Consider the following 19,801-nt stretch of genomic DNA (forward strand, 5'->3'; position numbering starts at 1 on the left):
AAAATAAAGCAATTAAATCAATTGTTACAATTGAGAAAGGAAAGTAAGTCACTCAAACGTGGGATCCACTTTAAATTGTAGGTCCAGTGGCGGTTAGCATATTTGAGCATAAAGTGGACTTAAAATAGCAAACTTGTGAATGTAAAATCATCGTGTACTGAAATTGTCCAGCATAGAAAGTCCTATCCCCGAAATAACTTGTAAAAGACCCTCAGAACAGTCCACAATTAAAACTTATGTCGCCATGGGAACGAAGGCGTCTTATTATGACACCAAGGAGGTGAAATGTTTCCAAACCCTCATCGAGGGACGGAATGCCCAATTCCCCCTTTCAGTAGCAGCCCGATTCAAATTGCCAACCGGAAATTGCTCACCGTCTGTCCCCAGGTCTTTACGGCACGACGAGGGACGATCAAAAAATTTATGGACCTGAAAAGGGACCGCCGTAAATTTAGGTCCCTAGGGCTTTTAACGGGAGGTCTTCATTTAAAGCCCGTGTCAGGGAAGCAGCAAATGCCTTTTGGAAGACATCTTTAGGCGCTTTCCCGCCTCGAGTGGCGAAGGGTGATTTAAGCGGAGGCACGTCTTTCTTTGGTGATCCCGAATAAAATCCGCCATCTAGTTTGGTTTATTATACTTTAATGGGAAGAAACGTGAGATGTGAAATTGAACATCTGACATTCATGATAATCTAAATAGTAATTCTGGATGACATTTCAGTTTCTTCTGCCTGACATTATCCTAATCGACTTTAATAATGTTCTTGATCTATCAGAGTTCTCACTTATTCTGCTAGTTTCTCAGACGTGAAGTGTACGAAGTGAATTGTAAAGAATGTCGTAGTGTGTACATAGGAGAAACGAAAAAGAGGCTGCAAGACAGGTTGAAACAACATAGGGATGATGTACGACTTAAGAGAGAGATAAATGCGATATTTAAACACACGAGAGAAACAGGACATGACATAGAGTGGGATGAGGCTAAGCAGATAGAAAGGGAGAAGAGAATACTAGTGATAAAATGGAAGGAGGCCAAGGAAATAGAGAAGAAAGGTGAAGAAGACACAATGAACTGGAATGGGGGACTGAAGATAAACAACGAATGGAAGAAGGTGTTAGAAAGAGTGGAAAGGACAAGAGTGAAAGAGGAGAGAAGAAGGAAGAGGAATGGAGAAACAAAGTATAAGGAAAAAGAGCCACTTTCCAGATGAAAGGAAATGTTTAGCTAAATCGCCTGTCAGGTGAAAGTACAGTTCACAAGGGAGGCCACCTGCTGGTATGTTCCAGAAAAATCACTTTCTAATAATCTTCTGTCTGGAGGGCGTGGTTTTTGTGTATATATATCTTCCTGTTTTGTACCTTGTTTCATTTGTACTTGGTACAGAGTCTGAAGAAGACCTTGCTAGAAGGTTGAAACGTTACGTTTAGTTTATGTTTTAAAATAAAATAAATTTCTGACTTGGTCAGCATATTGAGTTTTCCAGATGTTTCAAAATAAATTTCCAAGCCATTTGTTACTGTTTCAGCCCAAAAAACACCCACTGTAGTACAATAACGGTTAACAGCAGCGTGCGAATTAACGGACGGAGTCCCCCCAGAAAATGTATCCCCTGCCAGGGATGTTCTTATCCCATCAAAGAAAATTGAATACTATACCATTTCTTAAGTATGTTACAAACATAATTGAAAAATCGGATTTGAACTTTATTTTACATTTGAGCTGTTAAAATAGTAACAGCGAAAACGTGGCAAAATTTATATTTTCCAAGTTCTAGATTAATGTCGATGTAACTTATCTACAATGTTTTTGTGAACACTTTAATACTTGTAAAATATCAGCACAGTGCCATGAAATCTTAATTGGAAAACAGCCTGCTGTTCTCTCGGCTCAGTGAGTTGTTCAGTTGAAGAATATTGTCATTTAAGAGTTCTGCATCGAGGCCTTTTTTGTTCGATAGTCTAATAGATCGCACGGATGACGCTAGATGGCATACGGCATCGACTGTTTCTTCGCTCTAGCGAATAACGCTCGATCATTCAAACGACTGATATACGCTCGAAGCCCAGTAGTTCAGGTGTAATCGTAATTTTTCTGTACTAGTGAGCCTTCAAATATGTTTCGTGAAGTGAAATACGCAGTGATTGAGACTGAAGTAAACATAGTCATCTCCTCCGTGTTAAAATGTAATTTAGTCTATCTTAGCAATATATGAAAATGAATAGATGATTATGGGCTGAAACTACCAGGACGAATTTTTACACATATACAGGATGTCACAGGGAAGTGTACTCATTTTTGAATGAACATTACACAGTTAATTATACACCAAACTATATTATTTTTGTTGTATTATGTGTGTGATCTATTGCCATTTATTTTACATTTATTTATTTATTGCAGTTTATTGCAATTACTCGCATAATGAAAGGAAGAAAAATAAATGCCAACAACGTTTTTTCGGAGAAAAATAATTTATATACACATTTTTTTAAAAAATGGTCAAATTTCATTGAAAAAGGCAAAGAAAGGCATTATAATTAAAAATAGGCAGTGGGGTCCCAAATAGGCAAAATAGGCAAAATGAAAAGGCTTCTAAAACATTCGAAACAACATAAGAAACGTATATCCGGAAAAATTGTATCAATATATGCAGTAGATAAAAAGAGGCATTTTGCCAAACTTCCGGGCTCTCTCTAGTCATCATGAAACAAAGTTGTTTTTATTCCAACTGCTCAATGCCATCTAGTTCTGAATCGGAATCTGTCATGTCGCACGAATCATCATAGGCACTTGAAACAGAATCGTCTGCATTGCTACTGCTGTCAGCAACACTGAAAGCGAGACGTTCAATTTCCGGTTCCAGCGAACCTTCCAAACGAATGTATCCCTCCTCAGCCTCTTTGACATTGCCGCAACAGGACTCCCATTCGCCAAACAATTCCTTGCACAGTTCCCAGACGTCGTTCAATTTGAAGGTGACATTGCGATTGGCAACCTTTTGTTTACATATCCCCCCAATTTTTTCAATTGGGTTTAAGTCGGGATGATATGCAGGCAAACAAAGGACAGTGTGACCATGCTCACTCATTATGTCATCTATGACGTAAGACTTTGTTTCTGGTTCGTGTAGTTTTATGAGACTGTACAGTTCAGGTTTAAACATATCATTAGTAAAAGGTATCCCGTTTTTCAATAATCAGTCTTGCATTTCACTTCTTTCTTTCTGTACATTGTAATATGATGCAGTGTCAATTATTAATACTGAATTTGGTGGTAAATTGTTGAATTCATTTCTGTATGATAATCACCAGTTTTTTGACCAGACTTGAATATCAAAAGGGCGTTAAGGATAAATCCATTGTGGGTGCCTGCATGAAGAATAATCAGGCTTTGCCGTTTGGATACTGGAGGTTTTAGGCCCTCAACAGTGTCGTCACACCATGCTTTGGAGGTTGTGTGAGAGCTGTGGATGTATGTTTCTCGGAATAAATAATAGGACGCCCTTCCCTTCGATATCTACAAATTATATGCAGATAACTTATTCTCACATTGCGAATATCGTTTCTTTCAATAAGTAGGTGCCTATTACTCTGCACTTTCTTTCACCTGAAAGAGAGTTTTCAAAAAACCTTAGGGCCAGTTTTTAAATGTCTTGTTAATATTTCTGTTAACTAACTGCCAGTTGGAGATAATAGCCAGTCTTAACCAGCACCGGATTTTTCAATGGGAAAGTAACTGCCATTTAACTAAACCATGGTTTGTTCTCCAAAACAGTGTGTTGGCAATTCTGAAGCACGGAAATTACAGGAAATCGATCTGAGCGCCATATGTTAGTATAGTTTCAAACCGCGTCGACTGGCACACAGCCTGGTGTTTAAATATAGAACTACAAGCGCGTTATTGCATTGGGAAACTATAGGAACAATGGTTGCGTATCCATCTTGTATGCTTACGAAATAAATTAACGAAAGACAGCACTACAAATTTAGCTTTCTTCTAATAAAGGTGAATTCTACGTGGGGGAAATACTGTTATGAGACGCAAACTCAAATACTTTCTTGTAGAAGAAGCGTGAAGAACTCGAAAGTCGAGACATTAATAATACCTGTCTGTTGATATAAACACTATTAATATGTAAATATTGTACATTTGACTGCATGCTTTGTACCTCTCTATGCATGTTTGTTGAGCGAAAGAAACATGTTAATAGTAAGCATGATTTCTAAACTTCTAAAAATATGAAGGTACGAGTAAAAATAATTTAAAAATGTACTGTAATATTTCTCCGAGAAGATCATTCAAAAATAAAGCATGAATTAAAGGCAACACACGTAATAAATAATTGACAAGAAGAAAAAAAAATATCCGTGACCAGGACTCGAACTCGTATTGTCACCTCCAGATATTCGGACATTCCTTTTCTCTTTTTTTCTTTTTAAATTTCAAACGGAGTCCTATCTGGCAGTGATAATCCTGTACGCTCCCTAGGTACATTTTTTTAGGGCCTACAACTTATATTTGAGCATGCCATATTTAATTCATAAGAACTTTGGAACTGAATCGTGATCGTAATGGGACCACTGTTAGGTCCCTGCCTGTGCACATGTGGTAATATGAACTTTGAGTGAAGGCATTATTTGCCAGCATCATACTGGGAAGGTCAAAGGTTGGTTGATGTCTAACCGCCCCACACATGCAAGTCACTGGAAACCGGATACCCTTTTTGGTTCCGCCGATTTCTTGCTAGAGTGATAACTTGCCGGCGTAGGCACATAGGGCACAACAGGAACCATGTTACCAAGCATAGGATATGGCGTCACCAACGCACATATGGCTTAAATCCCCCTTTCTTCATTTTTTTGTGGTTCTGCCCTCCATTTCCCCACCATCCTCCCTCCTCTTGACCAGTGGGCGAGTACTGCACAGAATAGGGAACCTTCCACTTGCTGTTGATCTGACTTTAAAACGTCATTCTCAAAGCTTTTGAGTTCAGTCTGTGACCCTCATCGACCCTCACCAGAGACGATCGCTGGGATTCTTCCGTTGTAACAGTATCTTCTTCTGAAGGTAAGCATAATCTTTATAAATGTGTAGTCCGTACTTAGTATGATAAATAGTTACTCCTCCAGGGGACAAACTCCCCTATATTACAAGTATGGCACACTCTCTGCCCATACACAACACTTTGTAACGAACCCGTCTCCTCACAATTTGTAGAGTCGCACCTCTATTTTTGTGACCTTTCTGATAAAAATATGTAATAAGAAATGTATCAATTTAAAAACAGGTTACACCTCTAATTTGGTAAACTTACTTAATATTTAATGTAAGAATATACTTTTCTAACGATGGAAGCGGCCCCGGTGCCCAACCAGCGTCGAATAACATGGGTACCTGGGGGAAACCCTGGGGGGTAAAGGCGGTCAGGGGCGTGATGCTGATCACATCACCCCCACTCACGACCGGATCAAGAAAGTGTGGGGCGTTACCCCCACATCCCCTTTACGCCTTCATGGCGTGGTGCTATGCACAGGGGAGCACTTTACCTTTTTTTTTTTTACCTTTTATATACTTTTAATAGTTTATATTTCTTCCACTTGGTTACGCTAGCGTCGCCGACCCAATATAAAGGCGAGAGCGGGGCTAGCCTCTCAGTTTGACTCCGTCTGCGGACGAGAGAAGTAGGGCTCTGCCTACGGGCAGAGGTAAACTCCTTCTAACAGGGAGAGAAAAATATATCCCACTCCACCTTCTGGTGGGAGAGGACCCACTCCGCTTTCGGGCGAGAGATATTTAGGAAACCAGACCCATTGGGTATGGTAACAGCGAATCCCCATCTCCTCGATGCTGGGAAATTCGCTTCTTAGAATCTATTCCTTAGTTTTTTGGCCAGTTACTCCTATACATGGAAACAAAGCCGTTTCCAAGGTTACACTAATCTTTTTCTTTTAGATGCTTTGTTTATAAACCCTTTGTGATTGTTTTTCTAACAAGATTACTAGGTATCATATACGAAGTTGTATGGGTTTACCTGTTCCCTTTTCATTAAGGGTTAAAAGTTTGTATAGTTCAACTACAAAAGGCCGTAACTATATAGAGAGGCCCAAATATGAATATATATATATATCTGTATCTGTGAAACTATAAGTTGGATGTATAAAACTACTGTAAAAGGGTCTAAGTTCCTTCCTTGCTTAAGTTTGTGATGAAATAAACCTTCATATGTTTTACTTAATTTTGAGTTGTCAATGAACTTAACTGGTCAACTACGTCATAGCCCACTAAGTGCTCGTTTATTTTCCCGAACCCTGAGTAAAATGGAGTCTCATGCCACCGCTGGAGAAAAGGTTAGCATTATGGGTAGACTTGAAACACTTAGCTAACTAAGCTATGGGTCATTCTGCTCCGAAGGACGTTTCAACTTACATACGTACACCATTAATTACACTAACATACACACCCAGAATTAGGTAGGATTATAATCAGTAGATTGATTGGTATAATGACACACCTCCGTTATTAGGAGAGCTATGTTTGGATCAAGCGAACTAATGTCCGAAGGGCCATATTTGTACGCCTGCCCTTATATTCTTGTTTACACTAGAAACTAAAGGATATATATCCGTTAGCATAATGTCTTAAATGTACTGAACACAAAACCCCCATGGGTCAATGTAATCATCTTGTAATCATCATTACGCCTTAAAAGCTTGTATGTCTTGATCCTTGTATTACATCTAATTCTATTCTTTATTTGTTTCGTTGCCTATTAAAACTATAAAATCCAACACTTTGCTTTATCTGTTATCCCCATGATTTCCAATATCATATGATTCCGCAGTGACTGTTATTAAGGTAATAATACACTAAAGACTTACTCTAAGATTAAGCCCTAAGAATATCCATAGCAACTGTGCGTATGAAGGAGGCACTCCTGTCACCACAGTAGAAAGAGACGTCTGGGATAATTATATTTAATGTAAGTATCCCCCCACGCATACACAGACACTCCCATCTCTTTTACACTCACCTACACTTTCTCCCCTTAACGTTGTTATAATGAAGTCACTAGCTTTATAACTTTATGCACTAAAATAGGCAAGGCTAGTCCGTAGGCATATCAGAGAAAGGTATGTCTCCTACTCTTCCCGTGAACTCCGTATATGGATAAGCTAGGTAGAGTAGAGTGACCGGCCGACGATCCCCACCACACAGGTACTCGCCCCTGTGTGTCTCTGTCTCGCCCCAGGACAGTATTACAAAACACAACCCGCTCCGAAAGGTGGTGCCCTGCACCAAATTACTGTTTGCAGATTGTTCCGCCTGGTAGACCGGATATCCTGGCCACAAATTCTCCAACACAACCTTGCCAAGCGAATTCTAGCAAATACGCTGCTTAATTTCCATATTTGCATGGACATTGGCAAGCTCTGCCAAACAAATATCACCACCCTCGGTTCCTTCGAGAAAACCAAACTCCCGTGAGGAAACGAGGCTGATGTGACCGCGCAGTGGAGCATGCTATAGATAGTCCTATGCGTCTCGAGAATGTTCATTGAAAAATACAGATGTTACAATTAAAACCAGCATGGTTCAAAGAAACCAGATGAAGTTATATATTAACATGAGTTTTATTGCACGTATTGAAACCAAATTGAAAAATATAATAAGGTTAACAAAATCTTTTGGAACCATTCTATCGTTCCATTAATTCATCTAAGTTAAATTAAAGACACATACCAAATACCAATTAGACTTAACGAACTCTACCTTACATGAATAACGCTAGTGTATCTGATCGGCGAGCTACCCAGAACTCGAGTGATTCAGCCTTCCTGGTCGCTCTTGAACACTCGAGCTCGTCTTGTGCAGCACCAATCAGATCACGCCTGACGTCATCTCTACTTCTTATATTTAACCCTAGAGTTCGTTAGTGTACACATCATCTTGAAAGACCCGTTTACATAGCAAAGTGGTCTTACAAAACAAGTCTTATTCTGTACCAATTTAACATTATGAATCATATCTTGTTTCATCTGACAGTGAAGTTCCGAGTGTGCAACTTGGATAGCTGCACGAGGCAGCCATGTTGCTTCGCAACTTCCAGTTAGGTTGGTAACTACAAGAAGAAGTACCAGTAAAGATAATTGCCACCAGACTTCCACTTACGAGCTAACTGTACATTGAAAAACCGAAATTTTCACAAACTTCCATTTACGTGTAAACATGAACCTTAACTGAACATTGAAAAACCGGCCCTTAACAAACTAGACGCCTGCCCTTTAAACCCTATTGAAGTCTTTAATTTAGCGAGGACAGATTTTACTGTAGGCACTTGTTTGTCTGTGGTATAAAATTCGTTTATTGTCCTTCGAACAACGCACATATCGAAATCGTCAATATTTGTAAGTACATGGCCGTGGTCGGTTTTTATTTCTACGTGGCGTGCTATATAACGAAGATGTTCACGCATTAACTTGTGACCTTTCCTTTTTAATTGATTTATTGTATTTACAGAGACACCTGTCTCAGCACAACAAGGTCTATCACTTTCTTCAGATCATTTTGGTCGGCTTCCTCCTGCTTAAATTTTAATACGTTCGCGACAACTTCTCGCGTTTGTCCCTTAAGTTGTTGTTGATTTGTTTTTATTTTTCTTCGCTTCTGGTACCACTTTTGGCTAATTTGCGAAGATGGGGATGAGTGATGATATGATGAAACTGATGAATGGACACTCACAAACATCCATGCCCAGGACCCCTGGCGTCATGTCCCTTAAGTGTCCTACGATATATTTTGGTCTGTGTAGGAGGCATATTATTCACGTGAAACGTAATTCAAAATAGCACTTCTACCCGGTCTTCAACAATGGAAAACAACAATGGCCCGGCAAGAACGCGAAACTCAAACACCCGATCATAGCACCTCGACTTGACACGCACAAGTGATTTCTGAGCATTCTTTCTGCGCAACTTGCTACGCCGCCGCATTCACGACTGGCATTTTAGGTTCGCTAACTAGCGAAGTGAAAGAACTCGTAGCTGTTCCAAAAATACGCTGGCTCTACCATGGCGGTCGGTGGAACATCGCGTGTTCACGTATGATCATTTGATTTCCAGGTTCGGAGATGTTCCTTGGCCTCCGCGATCTCCCGACCTGAATATGTGCGACTTCTTTCTGTGGAGGTATTTAAAGGAGCGAGTTTACATCGATAAACCCCGTGCATTAGACGAACTGAAGAAAGTTTGGTGTCACATTAACTGTATACTGTTAATTCAAAAATGAGTTCACTTTCCTGTGTCACCCGTTATTTGTACGATTAATGTCCGATTGAAATGATATTTGATATTCTACATATTCGAGGGAATCATGCTCGAGCGTGGGAGATTCGATCGAGTATTTTGGAGCGAACGTGGTCCAATGCAGTACTCTACTTTCAATCAACAATGCTAAAGGAACTGATAGCACCAAAATCTTGACCAATCTCACCGAGCCAACAGCACCTCATTGTTGACCTCATACGAGGGCTGCTGGAAACGTTTCTGCAATCAATATGAAAAAGGACATGTGGAATTCTGGGAATGGCTTTATTGTTTTTCAAAGTATTCACCTTTAAAAGATCTATACACTTTTGCATACGCCCAAAGCAATTTTGAAAGCATTTTTTTCCACTCTGAAGCTGATACCTCGGAAACCGCTGTTCAGAATGCGTCAACAACTGTTTCAGGCAACACAAATCGCTCACCACGCATCTTATTTTTCATGTGTGGGAACAAAATGAAGTCATTAGGTGAAAAATCAGGTGAATACGGACAATGAGTCATTAATTCGACATTTTTACTGGACAAGAAATCAACAGTTTGGTGTGCTGAGTGGGAACTGACGTTGTCGTGGTGAAGAATAATGTGACGATTTGGGTTTGTTTTACGCAATTCATTGATGACCTCTGGCAAACAATTTGTTGTATACCACTCATCATTTACAGTCCTTTGGTCTTCTAAAGCTATTGTTGCCACATGTCCAGTATAACCGAAGAAACAAGGAATAATTTGCTTGGCAGCACTTCTCGAACTAACAACTTTTGTTGGTTTCCGCTCATTTTGAAACACCCAAACAGTGGATTGCTGTTTAGTTGCGGGTTCTTATGAATAGATCCAAGTTTCATCCCCTGTAACGATGTAGTGCACCAAATTTGACTTGCCTCTGTTGAATTTTCTGAGCATTTCTTTACACCAATTTACACGAGCCTGTTTTCGAGCTTCGGGCAAGTTGTGTGGGATCCAACGGCTTGGAAGTTTTCGTACGTTGAGATGACCATGCAAAATCGTATGTATTGCTTTCATGTCAATTTTCAAGGGTATGTCACATACCGATCTCTCTCAATCATTTCACGCACAGCATCAACATTACTGGAAACAACAGACGTGGATGGACGACCTTCACGAAATTCATCACTGAGAAATGTGCGATCACGCTGCAATTCGGAAAACCAATTGTACAGAGTCCTATTGGATGTCCAAAAGCCAAATGAAGTCGCTCGATGCATTGTTTCGGTGTTAAACTTCATTTGAAATCATAAATGTCATTGCCCGAAAGTGTTCACGAGAAATTTCCATTTCTCACACGAAACTACTTCTTCAAACTGCTGTGAAAAATAAACGAATAGGCTTAAACAAACAATCAAAGATAATTTAAACATAAAAAAAGTCTATTCTTCCGATTTTTATAATAGCAGAACACTAGCGCCACTGTTGGTAGTTTGCAGAAACATTTCCAGCAACCTTAGTAGCTCAAGGAGAAAGGCAGAGTATTCAAAGTACAAGAACAGGCTGCGTAACCTAAAGGCAGCAAGAAGCTCTCCCTCTCAGCCACATTTTTTATCCAAGGATACCGGAAGGTTTTATATTCACTCACAAATAACGTTCCTAAGAGAACGCTAATCAAGTTTTCCCTCAGATTTAAAAGATGGAATTATGAATATTAAATGAATGGGAACGCTGGAGCCATCTGGCGGTGGTCTCGTGCGTCTTCCTAGACACTGAAGACCCGCAGGGACTATTGCAGATGAAAAACCACGTTTCAATCCAAACATCAAGAATTTACATAAAATTCTCATCGCACTGAAAAGTAATTTACGAGCAAAAATTCGCAGTTTAATATATGCATCAAATTAGGGTGACCATAATATTTTGACCCAAAAACGGGACATCCCAAGGAGATCAGTTTACCGCCTCCCGCCCTTCCCGAAAAAATCGGTTAAGCTTAATTATAAAATTATTATTAATATGAACTTCATTAACGTACTATTTATTAAAGGATGGATCGCATAAATGATACATCATAAACAATAAATGAAATATGATCTCGAGTTGTCAAAAGTTATTAATTTACGTAGCATTTCTCGTTCTTTTTGATCAACCTTTGATGTTAGTTCCATGCTGAGGTTAAGTAATGCCGGAATAATTTAGCAGAAGAACCATTCTTCTAGAGACAAGCATTATTTTTCATCAATCGTTTATAAATCTCCCCGAAAACATTAACCAACATATCAGACACACAATTCTAGAATTTTCTTTTCAGTTCGTGTCAAGATGCAGGAAATTTAAATTCTTGTTGCAATTATGTAAAGACACTGCTCTACAAATAATGGCACACACAAAATAATACGTCTTTTTTTGCAAATCCATACTTCGTTTTCAAGATAACTCCTAGACTTTATAAAACGGGACAAATAGTGGTTTTTTAATAATAACGACGGGACGACCGGGACACGCCTCTGAAAAGGGACTGTTCCGGTCAAAACATCACGTATGGTTACCCTAATCTAAATATATAATGGAAATTTAAGAAACTATTTTCTCCATCTATATATAGCTACATGTAGTCGTCCCTTCACACACATGCACAGAGAGAGAAATCACATATTCCTTTCCTTCTTTCTCTATTAATTTGCCTTTCTCTACATCTCTTTCTGTTTCTTCTTACTTTACCATTCTTCGCATCTCTCATTTCTGCCGACTTCCATGGCGGAGTGGCTAGCTAAGGGTCGTCGGTTCGAATCCTGGTCTAGGCACTTTGTGAGTATCCCTAAACCAACTTCAACACATCCTCATCTTCGCGATTAGCTAAACGTGACAGAAAAGCGACCGTAAATATAAAAAAATCAAATATCTTTTTTTTGTATTCATTTGTCTGTCTCTTTCCATCTCTCTCTCTCTCTGTCTGCCTGTCTCTATATTATTCCTATCTCTGTCTGTTTCATATACGTCACTTGCTCTCTTTTTCCCTTTTTTCGTGTCGATTTCACGATGTTTTTCTCCATCTCTATCAGCCACTTTCTCTCTCCTTTCTCTTTAATTCTGTCCTGCTTTCTCTGTATCTTTGTCTCCCGCTTTCACACTGTTTCTGTCCATCCGTATCACTTCCTCTCCTTCCTCTCTCTCTCTCTGTCTCTGTCGATGTTCGGCAATATTCATGTAAACTACAGGGTGTACACGATGAACCTACTGGGTTTCGAAGCAATGTTTAAAATCAGAAAATAAAGTTACGACAATCCAGCCTTTGTACTTGTTGCCATATACGCTCAAGTTTGAGTGCTTTTTTTTAGTTCGCGTGCGTCATGCTTGGCAGGGCTGTCGTCACTTTTTTGAAAATGGCGTCTTCTCAAGAGAAAGCACACGCTTTCGGGCGAGGGGGCCCTATCCCCTGGCCACCACATAGCCCACATATATCACTCTTCTGGGGTATGTTAAGGACGCAGTTTACTCAACGATGGTGCCAAACGTGAATGCTTTGCGTGACCGAATTGTTGCTGCCATGGATACCAGCCCTGACGACGTGCTGCTGCGTGAAGTGGAATACCGGATGGACATTCTTCGTGTCACTAAAGGTGATCACATAGAAGCGTGGTAAGAACGTTGCTCTTTGCAATAAAATTACCAAAAGATGTACAGGTGCGTATGTTTTAATTTCCCATCACTTCAAAATCACGTAGGTTATGGACCGTAGTCCGAGGAGCAGTCACTTTGTTATATTTCTGTTTCATTTCTGCCAGATTGATGGAATCATTATTAATTTTGCCACCAGAGGTCAATAGAATCGGTTACGCAATGACGTAATAAGGAAGCCTCGGCGCGACCTCGCAGCCCTTAAGGCAGCGCATTTTGGATTCTGACCCAGAGAAAGTTGTTTCCGTCAAGGTAGACACTTCGTGAAGGTGTCCTAGGAACCACGATATGGAGGAGAAGGATAAGTAATGTCCGTAATGTTTTAAGTTCCGATCTTGCACACGCTCACTCAATTATATTTTGTTCATCATCTTTCTCGTCTATACTACGTGAAGAAGTGACTTGACAGTCAAAAGACAGATTTAGTTCATTATTATTAATTAGTTAAACTAATATCCATCAAACTGGCCCAAGTGATAAGACAATGTTTATCATCGAACAATCTTTCTTTATGTAGTCTAATTGTGCTTGCACATTATGTCAATGAACTCGCATAATTTGGAACAGTGTTGTATCTGTACATTCGAATAGCATAGCCGCCCCATAGCTAATAAGTAGACCTTTAAGGCGGAAATATTCCACTGCGCGCTTACTTCAAGGTTCGTGTGCATTAAACAAGCCAGTTTAACGTGCATAAGGTTCATCGTGTACACCCTGTATTTTGTACAACATGGAACGGCTATTATAAGCCTCGACAATGTGTTCCAGTTCAGTACCCTCATTTTGATGACGATTGGCAAAAACAGCCAGCAAATAAGTCACTAATTGAGGTCCTGATTGTTGCCCAGCATGACACCGAAAAGCTACTTCGCTTCGCTCACTGGAAAACGCCTCCAGTCACCTGGAACCTGGAAAAGGGATGGTATTCTCTAACGCACGAGTTACATGCAGGGTCCATTAACACACAATGAAGCAGCGATTAATTAATCCGCTTACGAGGACCTTCTCCACCGATAGATGTCACTGAGGTCGCTCAGTCTCGGGCGTGGGCAGAGTTGCTGTGCTGGTTCGCTTGTGGCTAATAGAACATCTATACGTATCACGAGATCTGAAGCAGGGTCTGGATTCGCAGCCCGTTACATAAACCTGCATACCACTATACACGCCGATATTGACTTTACAGGGTGGATCAGAAGTCTCAATACACAGGAACAATAAATATGTTGTGATAAGAAACAATGTATTCATATACTATGCTCTACGTGGTTACCAGTGGTTTACAATACATTTCTCCCACTCTTGATGAATACGCATTAGAAAAGAACACGTTAAAAATAAATAAATATGGAAACTTAAAAACAAAATTTTATTTCCCTATGTATTGCGACTTTTGGTCCACCCTGTAGTTACTTTAGTCCTCTGTGTTTAGATTAGTGATTTGCCTAATCACTCCAATTACAAGAAAGATTACACTACTGTATACATACTTCTATTCAAATTATAAACATGTAACAATATACACACACATAGGCGTAGCTAGAACTTCATATTTGGGTGTGCACAAAGAAAAAGATGAGGTCTTGTACCTTTTTAATAGCATATTTTGCAACACAATCACTTGGCTCTTTAACTGCACTGATGTTTGTAAAGGAATATAAATTCACTAAATGACAGTGTTGAAAATTTCTGAATATATGTAGTAGAAAAAATCAAATTGCATAGAAATTACACACACACAAAATGTTCATAAATGTTACAAACAAATACATCAAAATACACGTCATCTATAACAAGAGACGTCTGTCAAAAGGAACAATGTTCTTAAACTCATCAGTAGCTTCATTTACATCAAAAGACTAAGCTTTTTCCTGTTCCACAAATAGCAAGAGCAGGGCTTCCAATCTATTCTGCTTCTGAGTTACCCTTAATTTAGTTTTAACTTGTTTAAGCTTGGAGAAAGCTCTCTCTCACACGTGCAGCTTGTGACAGGTACACAAAAAGTGCTGCAGTACAGAGTAGATTGCAGTAAATATCTTCTTTCTCCAATGACATCAAAAAATCGAAAAACTACACACACTTGTTTCATCAGCGATAATGCACACGTTTGTACCAAGTAATGACATTTTCAAATTCTTACAAACTGCCGCTTATTTTCTCTCTTATTGAAATATCTGTCCTTAATTCTCTTTGATAAAGCAGCCCATTAGGGTGTGCCTAGGCACACCCGGCACATCCCGTAGCTACGCCTATGTACACACATACAGTCATATACACACACACATATTCATAACAATAAAGTAAGTATATACATCTGTAGGAATGGAACACATACATTATTTAACAATTCCCAGAACATAAGCTTAACATTTCATATAAACACAATCAACCAAAAGTGTAGACACAATATTTCACTTGGACGTATTAACATTCTAATATTGAAATGAAATAAATAATAACAAAATATGTAGTGCATATATAACTTACATACTAACTATAGATATAAAAATAGTAAAAGAAGGAAAGTACAAGGTAAAATAGAGTAGAGTAAATTGATTAGGGATTAACGCAAATAGAGAAGTTTATGTTAAACCCATTTTATGCTCATATTATATAGGGACTGGTCCTGCAATTTAAAATAGAATCCCAGTCACCGTCAAATGTATCTCTCCCGGAATCGAACGTGGGACCCCTTCATTACAAGGTGAAACATTGCCACCACGCCTTTGTGGAGGCCTCGAGGATAAATAAGTATATGAGAGAGAAAATAAGAAATATGAACAGAACAACAAATAGAGATAGAAAGAGCGAGAGAAAGAGTGACAAAGATAGAATCTCAAGGAAACAAAGAAAGGGGTTACAAAAAGAATGATGAAAGGAGGCGAAAGAGAGGTAAATAAAAGGCGAAGCAAAGAAGATGAAAGATAGAGGAAGGGAGAAGAAGGGAAAATAAAGAGAAGGGAGAATCGTGAGATTGTGAATGTGTAGAGAGAGGGAGGGGAGAGAGAGAGGTGGGGAGAGAGAGAGAGAGAAAGAGGATATAAAGATGGAATGAAGAAGAAAGGAAGGAGAGGAAAATGAAGATGTTTGGAAGAAAGAGAGAGAGGAAGATGGAATGAAGAATGGAAGGAGAGGAACAATGAAGAAGATAGAAAGAGAGAGAGAAAGATGAAATGAAGAAGAAAGGAAGTAGAGGAACAATGAAGAAGGTAGGAAGAGAGAGACTGAAAGAGAGATATAAAGATGGAAAGAAGAAGAAAGGAAGGAGAGGGAAATAAAGATGTTTTGAAGAAAGAGAGATATAAAGATTTAATGAAGAAGGTAGGAGGAGAGAGAGAGAGAGAGAGAGAGAGAGATGGAATGAAGAAGAAAGGAAGGAGAGGAACAATGAAGGAGGTAGGAAGCGAGAGAGAGAGGGTGAGAGAGAGAGAATAAGAACAGAAAAAATACTGAGAGAGAAAGCTTAGAGTAGCAGAGAAGTAGAGAAGGAGACAGTGATGAAATCAATTTTTGAGGGGAAGTCTACAGCGTCACAAACTTCCTCACTGTTGCTGACGCTGTGAAATTACTTCTCTCGTAAAGCTACATACCTAAACTAAAGTATACGCCGCAACGCAATCAACCTTAAAGGGTCAAGTCCTGCCAAACAACCTTTCATTGTATGGTCAGCGCATCAGTGTTCGCTACTACTTGTTTTCACGAAGCTCTAGAATTGTCCTCACGATGCTTTGAAATGACATTTTGGAACTGTGGAACACGTGACCACTCGCTCCAATGCTTACGCGGGAGATTATAAGCAAACCAGGGGTTCTTTTGCCAGAATCTTCGGAAAAACTGAAGGAATCTTGGAACTTGACCCCATCCTCAACCAGGAATTTTAAATAAATTCAATTCCGGTCCAGGAGAGAAAATCAGCAAGCGTAAATGGGTTCTCGACCGTAAAAAACCTTCTCATTATTTCAATTCCGGATGAATTTAAATTCGGTCTAGGATCCTTTTTCCGAATCAATTTAAATTCAGTCCAGGAACCTTTTTTTTCGTATCAATTTATATACGGTCCAGGAAACTTTTTTACCGGATCAAATTAAATACGGTGCAAGTTCCGTATTGAGATGAAATAATACGCAACTTGGACCGAATTTAAATTGTACAAGGAAATAGGTTCCGGTCCTGTCCTGTATTGATTGATTGATTGATTGAGTTGGTGTTTTTAGTCCACTTTATTCACAGTAAGGCTAATCGGGACTGGACCTACAGTTTAAAGTGGGATCCGAACCACTACGTGCCCTCACCGGGTATCGAACCCGGGACACCTTGATTACAAGGAGATGACGCCAGCACTGTGCCATCGGGGAGGCCCTAGGTCATGTTAAGGAACCCATTAGAATGTATGGGTTCTTGGATTTTAAACAACCCTGCCCGCAACCCATCATCCACTTTCACATTTGATTAGGACAGCAATAAATCCTCGTGCCTGACGAGAGGCGTTGCGACCTTGAGGGGTGGGTGGGAGGACGCTTCTTTGCAAATGGATTGGCCGTTTTAAGATGTCAAGTTCAGTTGTGTATGGATTCGGCTACTTTATGGATGGTATGAGTAATTTCAGGTGACTGAACTGAACCCTAGCGTTGGTTAGGTAGCCACGTTGTACGGGAGAAGTGCTTGATGTAGGAGAACCTTGTCCACGTGGGATAGTAACGTGTAGAACAAAGTTGTCGTCCTCATTGGAACGTCACTTTACTTCAAAGAAAGAACCGAAGGATCAGTTTTCTTCTGACAACCACATGTCAAGTCCACGTGGAGTCAAGTATATCCTCCCCTCACACCTTTCCCCATACAAGAAATGACAGCTCTCGTCAAGTCCACGTGGAGTAAACGAGATGTTGCCTATTCAGTTTCTTTGGAGATTTCTCAACGTGAGGTTGCTTATTTTTGCTAGATTGTGTTGTTGCCTTGTGCTATTTTTTTATACAATATACAAGACCTTTGGAGTATATTTTATTTATATATTTATTTATTTATTTATTTACTTCTTCTTTTAGATGGCGAAGTTAAGGCACAAGCCTTTTCTTACGCTTAACCATCTCTACTTTACATTTTACAAATTTAGTTGAAATATCTAACAGTTTGCGAAATATAAAACGTCAAAATACCAAAGAAAATAAAAAAAAACACAAAAAAGAATGAAGAAAAAACGCAAATGAACAACACAAAAAAAACGAAACACAAAAATACACATATATGCTGTAAGAACCGTAAGAAATGCACGTACAGCATGAACACACACTTAACAAAAATACTTAAAATACAGAAAAGTCGGTCGGTGTTTGTCCTGCAAATTTAGATCAAGAGAGGTTTCATTTTATTTTCTTTCCTTGTTTTCAGTACTGATAAGTTGCCTCCAGAAGATGCTTTCTTAATTTTGATTTGAAATTGCCGAGAGAAGAAGAGTTTCTTATGTCATTAGGGAGGTCGTTCCACGCTCTGGTGGCAGTGACCGTTAAGGAATTTCCATAAAACGCTGTGTTGTGGGAGGGGATGGTGAGCAGGGAGTTGTTTCGTGAACGGGTAGCAAAGGTGTGTGCTGCCCTTAGGGGTTGAAATCGTGAAAGTAGGTAGGGGGGTTCTTTTGAATGCACTATTTTGTAGAGCGCTGTAAGAGCGTGGAAGCGACGGCGTGTTGAAAGGTCGAACCAGCCTAGGTCTTTGAAAGCCGGGGTCAGGTTGTCAAAATGTTTGATGTTATAAATAAAACGTACACATGCATTTTGTATTCGCTGTATACGAATGAATGGATGTCAAAACACTGCAGGGAAATGTGACTACAGCGCTTTTCCGAAAAACAGGTGGTGGCTCGAAACCAGATACGCGTCCATTGGGCTTCCTCTGGGGTTGTGTCGAAGATACCGAACTGCGGTTCCATTGAAGACTTAAGCCAGGGATCGCCACAAATCGTCGATCGCGAGCTACCGGAAGCTCGCGGGGTGATTTTACAGTAGAACGTGAGAGATTTGGTTAGAATAGACTATAAGAGCGGCAATATTTCAATGAAAATTTGGCAGAAAGATCTGCTTTTGCCGATCAATGGACATGTTGACAACTACCTCCAATATCTGTGACAATCTATTCACCCACTCTAACAAATATTGTGGATGAAACTGAGTGCCATACTTCTCATTGACGTGGTAAGAATAAAGATGATAATGATTAGGGACAAACTTCTAAAGTCTAATGTGTTTGAGAAAAGTTGAGAGTATTTGAAAATAAGATCCTTAAGAAAATATTTGGACCTAAAAGGGATGAGGAGACAGGTGAGTGGAGAAGGTTACATAATTTAGAACTACATAATTTGTATTCATGTCGATATTATTAGAATGATAAATCAAGAAGACTTAGGTGGGCAGGCCATGTGGCACGAATGGGAAAGGAAAGAGGAGTTTACAGGGTTCTTTTTAGGAAACCTGATGGTAAGAGACCTGCAGGAAGGCCAAGACGAAGATGGAGGGACAACGTTGAGATGGACCTAAGGGAAATCGGTAGGGATGGAAAAGATATATAGAACTTGCTCAAGATAGGGAAAGATGGAAGGCCTGTGTTGTTGCAGCCATGAACCTTCGGGTTTAAGAAGGCTAGAGAGTTAGTTAGTTAGTTAGTTTGAGAAAAGTATTTACATGTTTTGAACTCTCTTTAAGAAATGGCAGCCTCTACATGTTACAGAGAAATTAAAAATAATAATTTGATGTGATTTGGTGTATTTTTTATATATATGTATATAGCGTCGCTTTTCTGCAACATTTGGCTAATGGCAACGATGAGGATGAGTGATAATATGATGAAATTGATGAAGGGACACTCAC

At 39.5% G+C, this 19,801-nt stretch overlaps 1 protein-coding gene across 1 annotated transcript in view; it reads right to left on the reverse strand.

Moving 5' to 3' along the window:
* Positions 1–3,544: 3,544 nt before the first annotated feature.
* The window catches only part of LOC145981405 (calcitonin receptor-like), a 477,125-nt gene continuing 460,868 nt past the window's right edge, over positions 3,545–19,801 (reverse strand). Inside the window, exon 3 of the mRNA XM_083114642.1 lies at positions 3,545–3,606. Coding sequence (XP_082970768.1) covers positions 3,545–3,606 — 62 coding nt within the window. The remainder of the gene's footprint in view (positions 3,607–19,801) is intronic.

This window comes from Lepisma saccharinum, chromosome 29, assembly GCF_977018435.1.
Source record: "Lepisma saccharinum chromosome 29, izLepSacc3.1, whole genome shotgun sequence".
NCBI classification, from domain to species: Eukaryota; Metazoa; Arthropoda; class Insecta; order Zygentoma; family Lepismatidae; genus Lepisma; species Lepisma saccharinum.